A 6,608-nucleotide genomic window follows, 5' to 3' on the forward strand; every position below is an offset into this window, starting at 1 on the left:
TTTCTGTTTAATATTATTGGGTATGTATACATTTGCATTAAATTATTATTAAAATACTAAACTCAGGTACCCACGAGTCAAGTTATTAAACTTAATAGTCCAATAAATGGCGTCTGAATCCATAGCGCCAATGAATGTATCCCATATCAATTCGTTCAGGAAAACACCTTACGACGCAGTAGCACTTCCGGCGATCACAAACTATTGTTAGTGAGACAAATCTACTTCTCGTTGGCCAGATGACACTTTTTTTATTAGCCAGACAATATCTCTCTCTTCTTAGCCACCTTCAATTTTCCCGCTCAAACTGACCTTATATATTTGCTACGGTGACCAGTGGTTAACCAATCAGTGTCACCGCTCGTCTGTAGCTCTAAGTCAAGTTAACGTATCCTTTCAACTATGGAAAGTTTGACGAATGAACTTTGTGAGTTAGATAATGATTGGGAGCAAAGTACAAATGTAAAAAGGAGCATCATATTTGATCATATTCTGAAATTCTTAATGAAAGAAATCAAAAATGTAAACAATTAAAGGTGGATACTTTTTTCGAAAAATGTAAGAAATTCGAAACTAAAATTTTTAAATAAAAACATTTTACTTTATTTTACGTTAAAATACATTTTAAAAATTAAATTTATATGTATTTTGTATTATATTGTATTAATAAACAAAATTATTTGCTTATTTTTCACTTATGTAGAACCTAACCCTATACCTCTCTGTAAATATGGGTTCATTTTACGCCGATTCGATTTGTGCTGGCTTTTGTAGGAACGGAACTACAGCTTAAACCGAGGGCTACCTGTACTGTCAGACCTTCTTGAAAGAGGCCTGATTAGGGTGCAGAGCTGGTGCAGCCATAATGTCTTAAGCATCAGTTCCAAAAAACTGGTTTTGATCCCTTTATTCACAGGAGAGCTTTAAAGGGTTGTTCTGTGATAAAAGGATGTCATTTTCTTCCTTGGTTAAGTATCTTTGACTCTAGCCTGTTATGGATTTTACATCTTGATGTTACAAGACCAGGCATATCTTCCGGTTATATAGAGTTACTCTTGGGGTCTACAACCACCTGTCCTCTTTTGGATTTTTACTATGGTGCTGTAAAGTACTATATTATTTTTCCGACTTTTCCAACGATTATCGACACTACTGCGTGCCGGAAATAGCCGTTCCCTAACGGGTACTTCACGCGGATTCGTGTTAGTGTGCCAGGCCTGGACTTTAAGCGTGCACTGAATTAAATAATGACAAAGTTTGTCAATAACAAAAATCAAATATTTAATTAAACTTCTAGTAATAAACTATATACAGTATTTAGTAAAAATCAAACAATAATTTATTCAATGAAATTCAACAAGAATCAACCCGACAAACTCAAATCAATCTATTTCTAACTTAATTCTATTCCCCTTTGGAATTCGACAAAAATCAAAGACTTAACTTATAAACAATATTTCTTATAAATTAAAGATCCTAATCGTCACCTCAATATACTAGGAACCTATTTCCTCAAACTCTCAAGACTTTCTATAAGCGTCGATCCATAAATCGAATACCTTGAAAATCGCCTTGGAACTATTTGATCCTATCGGACACCTCTCTCGTTCACTGCTACTAAGCTCACCAAAGCTCGTCGCTATCAGGAATTCACCTCGTTCATCTTCACTTGAGACTCGGGATTTATAGTGTGAGGTGACGTCACAATTCTGAATGAGATCACTCTCCTCATTTACATACTTAACGTTAACAATAAACTTTTTTCGTTTGTCTGGCAGCCTATTTTCCGACAATACTCTCTAACCTTTTACATTATTCTTTTTCACAATTTTCGGGACGTTTTTTTATTCTTTAAGGTTTAGCGAGTCCCTAATTCATGCTTGTGGGGTCTCCCCCCCTTTTCTCGGTGCGGACTTACTTTTTTCCACTCGGGAAGCGCAAGTGTGCGCGAGTTTTTCTACGGCGCTTTTCTTTCGTCGGTGAGTTGGTTTTTCTTGTATTTTTAAGTTACTAAGGTGAATGGTGAGGAAACCTTCGTCCTAACAAAACATAAGCCCCAAACAAAAAATAGAATAATAAGCAAAATAAAAGTAAATAAAAATAACGTTCGGACTTGGTTCCTTACAGTGCTTCAATTTAAAATAGCCTATGCTGGTTTAGTTTGGTGGCTTAGGATGTTTACAAGGACTAAGCTGCAAAATTTGCAGCATACTGCATGCTTTACTATTACTGGGGCATTTGCCTTTGACCCAGGTAGAAATCTTGAGCTTCTGTTGGGTTTTCCTCCTCTGAACTTGCACCTGTTTCAGGCTAAGGTGAGGCGGGCCTTTTATAGACTTGGGTGTATTGGTCAACTTATTTCTAGACCAAGTACTGTTGGACATATTACTAATATTACTATACTGATGAACATGAAGGAAGATGGATTCCAACAGAATGCTACCTCTGTTTATATTAGACATATGTTATCTGGTCTCCTTTCTCACTTGCCTTTACTGACATATGGGTAGGATGTTTTTTGTTCACAGGATAGTCTGATTTACAGATAGGTACAAAACTGATAGTTGTATAGTGTTGGTATTATTGGGAGGTGATCAGGTAGTCTTTTTTGCCTAACTGGGTAGGTTTCCTGTTGTGTTTCAAGCAAAGTTGCTAGCTATTATTTAGTGTGTTTGCACTATTTTATGTAGAGATCATCTTAATAAGACTATCTACATTGTTTATTCAGTCTGCCTTAAAGACACTTGATTCTTGTCATATCATTCAGCACTTGCTTGGGAGTACAGTCGATCCCCCCCCGTATAACGCGGTAGATATGTTCCACTTTATACGAATTTCGCATTGTAGGAATCCTTAAATACATGAGCCAATCACAGCCTGGCATGTGTGCAGTTTACGGACTACGGCTATTTGAAAGGTTTTCTTTCATAAAATTAATCGCTTCTAGACTAATTTGACTCAATATTTCCAAAACACATATAATTTTTTGGGAATAATCCGTATAAACTATGCTATAAACAAAAAATTGTAGGATTACTTACTGAGTGTGCCATTGCTTAAGCTTGTTTTTGTCGCGGAGCAGCGCATCGAATGGCGGGTGCGTTTTCTAATAAGTTATTTTTCTGCAAAAAGTTAGTTGAACTTTGGAGACATCATTAATAGAAATAATTTTTATGACCGTTGAATAAGAAATGTTTTTTTCACAAGAAATGTATAAAATTACAGTATTGTATTAAACTTACAGTACCTAATTTATATACTGTACAGACAATAATAAACTCAACTTACCCGCTTAAACTGTTCGTAGCATGTAAGTAGTTCGGCTGCTCGTCCACTATTGGTCCAGATTCGACCAATCCTGTTGCGACACGAGTCGGCGATGACGTTTTACCACATTTTACGAGTCTCTGTTAGCGTCTTTATACGAATACAGTCGCAATTTTTTCGCCGCGATATATGAACCCGCATTATAGGGGGGTCTACTGTACTGTTTGCACCTCAATGAGCTGACTACCCATAACAAGGTCTTTCTCTTATGGGTGTCAGGATATGAGGATATTACTGGCAAAGTAAGTACTGATTTACTGACCAAACAGGGTATATCATATTTTTTTTTTGTAGAGGCCTGAATCACCTCTTGGTATTTTTTATAATCTGTCTTTAGAGTTGTTAAAGATTGGCCTATTTCCAATAATTCCAAGTAGTGGAGGTTAACTTCCGGTTTAAAGCAGAACAAGACTTTTTGCCTGGCCTACTTCTTTCAATGGGAATTGTGTTTAACTTTGGTATGTGTTTTGACTAGTTTTGGTCACTTTTGTAAACATCTGTGCTGACTGAAACTTTCCTCCTCGGTTTAATGCTGCTTTTGTTAATCTGCCAAGGAGACTCGTCTGCATATTATTTGTGAGTGTGCAGATTTTTGCTCAGACAAACTTGTTCATCTGGGTTCCATTTTGTTGAGTCCTGGTGAAGTTTCTCAGCTCTCCTTCAGAACTCTGCTGTTTTTATATTAATTTTTTAACTTATGCTATTTGTTTGTCTGTCTAGATAAAATCTTGTAACTCATTTTTTACCCACTTCCCAATTTCTGATCTAGTTGAATTAAATTCTAAACCAAGAAGAATTTTGATAATTCAGTGTTACATATGTAAACTAAAAAGTAAAAATTTTAATAAATACTTTTTGTTTACATAAATGCACTAAAAAGTTAAAAATAATTTTTATTTAGCTTTCACAGTATTCTTGTGGTATGCTACCAAAAATAAACTGGGGCGCTTAGAAATAAGCTGGGGCAGATTACTTAGAAAAACAGTCTTATATATATAAAAACAACTATATTACATACAAATGTACAAACAAATAAAAACCCAGCGAAGCGGGTCCTTGCAGCTAGTATGAATTAAAAATAAAAAATTTTAAAGAAATGCTTTTTCAAGCGGTTTCACTAGAAATTTTAGGTTAAGGTATGTTTGGTCTGCTGGCTCCTACTTGTACACTAACAATAACAACCCAATGTTTAGCATTTTATTTAGATATGCAGTGTTATGATCACTGATACATACTGAATTTCTGCACTTAGAGCCTGCTGTTATAGATGAGGCAAAATTGGCACTATAGTCCACAAAGTATCTAAAAACACACATTTTTAAAAACTTTTATAGTATCAAAAGCTTTCTTTTTTCTTTCAAATGATGGTTACCACAGAGATGTCATTGAATAATTACTGAAGTGTAGTGTTTTTATAATCCAAGTGGTGTATTATTTAGTGTCTGAAACATAAGTGTAGTGTTTTTTTTTTAAATTAAGACATGCTGGGACATACAAGCATGCTCTTACATGCAAAGTATGCTGTTATAAACAAAGTAGGATGTGTGTTTGAAAAGACATGAAAATGAGATTTTCATACATAAGAGCATACTCTTGTGTGCAGAAATATGGTAAATTTAAGACTAAAGTATAAATTCTTTAATTTGTGCTTTTTTCTTATCAGTATAGTAACAGTGAAATTCCATTAACCTGGCACTGGTATGTTAGCATGTCAACTTGTCATTGGGGGGTATCTGTGCACTAGATAGGTCCATAGTTAAGATTTTTGTGTAAAAGTTTTCAAAACGTGCAGTTTTTGGAAAGGTGTGTGGATTCTCCTAGAGATGACATGATGTTCTCTTAGGAAACCAATTAGCTTGTGCATGATTTTTTGAAAGACACTAGTGCACAGGTTTGATATGAGAAGCAGAAATATTTAGTACACTTGGAATAAATAATTATCGTGAAATCAGCTACTGTTACTGTTTGTATGCTTTGATAATTATAGTCAGTAAAAGTGTACAAAGCACAGAGTAAGAATAGTATTATTGTTTCAAGCCAATCATGGGTAGGAATAGCCTGTAAAAATTGAAATGATGTGTTATAAACAATCATAAAAGGTCAATTTATACAGTTTTACATATCTTCATATGTAAAACTGTATAAATTGGCCTTTTATGATTGTGTCCAGGGGATTGAAAAAATTAGAAAAACTGTTTAATAAGGCAGCATATTTAATAATCTGGCGCTGTGCCAGTCTCGATAATGCTAGGTTAATGGAATGTCACTGTATTTAAAAATACACTTCTTTATTGAAATATAAATCAAAGCAATCAATTTTTATTAAAAATCTATGTTAAATAAATAACTTGTAATTATTTAAATTTGCAGATTCCACAAAAGAATGCATTGATTAAACATCAACAAGCATTCGACGTTCATATTGATGAAGAAAGTACCAAGATAACTAAGTACAATTTTTTTATAGAAAAATTTTTGATTTTTGCATTTCGATAAATTTCAATAATAAAATTATTATTAAAAAAATCTATATTAATTTTTTTACATGTTTATTGATAATTTGGTAAATGGTAAGTCACAAGCAGAAAAGTACCTGTTTAATTATAGAGAATTCATCTATGAGTTCAGAAAATAAATATAAATATGCATATTTATTTAATTAAACAAATACTATACACCTAAATGTCTGATAATTAATTATTATTAAATTTTTTACTTTATTTCATAGGTTCTAACATTTTTCAGCATTGCACTTTCTTTTGATATTTTAAAATATCTTTGCATTACTCTAGATCAGGGGTGTCCAACCCGCGGCCTGTGGGCCGCATGCGGCCCAATGAAGGTGTAAACAAAACCGACAAATGTTTTAATTTTTTTATTATTTATTTATTTCAACGGCATAAACTCAGAAAAGAAATTTCACAAAGCCATAAACGTTTATTTATATTTCAGTTTTGAGTGGAAATGAAATATATTCATGTACTTGGAGATGTGTGAATGAGGAAGGATTATTAAATAAAGCTGGATTTGTGACTTAAAGGATTATAGACCCAAATTTGGTGAAAGGAGAGAAAGGACGAAAGATAAAAAGTTGTCAGAAAGGTTAAATAGTTCTTCTGTTAGGCAAATATTGAGTCTTAATTTTCCAACCTTTCTCACTTCTTTATCTTTTGTCCTTTCTCTTCTTTTTCCGCATTTGGCTCTATAATCCTTTGAGTCAAAACTCCAGCTTTATTTAGTATTCCTTCCAGCGTTGCAAGATTTGGCTACATTGCGCCAAA

At 33.7% G+C, this 6,608-nt stretch overlaps 1 protein-coding gene across 1 annotated transcript in view; it reads left to right on the forward strand.

The window, feature by feature from the left end:
• The window catches only part of LOC111625258 (mitotic checkpoint serine/threonine-protein kinase BUB1 beta-like), a 77,804-nt gene that overhangs the window by 32,763 nt on the left and 38,433 nt on the right, over positions 1 to 6,608 (forward strand). Inside the window, exon 7 of the mRNA XM_023368362.1 lies at positions 5,698 to 5,777. Coding sequence (XP_023224130.1) covers positions 5,698 to 5,777 — 80 coding nt within the window. The remainder of the gene's footprint in view (positions 1 to 5,697; positions 5,778 to 6,608) is intronic.

The sequence above is a fragment of the Centruroides sculpturatus genome, unplaced genomic scaffold (genome assembly GCF_000671375.1).
Source record: "Centruroides sculpturatus isolate CEXI.00-Female unplaced genomic scaffold, Cexi_2.0 scaffold393, whole genome shotgun sequence".
Taxonomy (NCBI): domain Eukaryota; kingdom Metazoa; phylum Arthropoda; class Arachnida; order Scorpiones; family Buthidae; genus Centruroides; species Centruroides sculpturatus.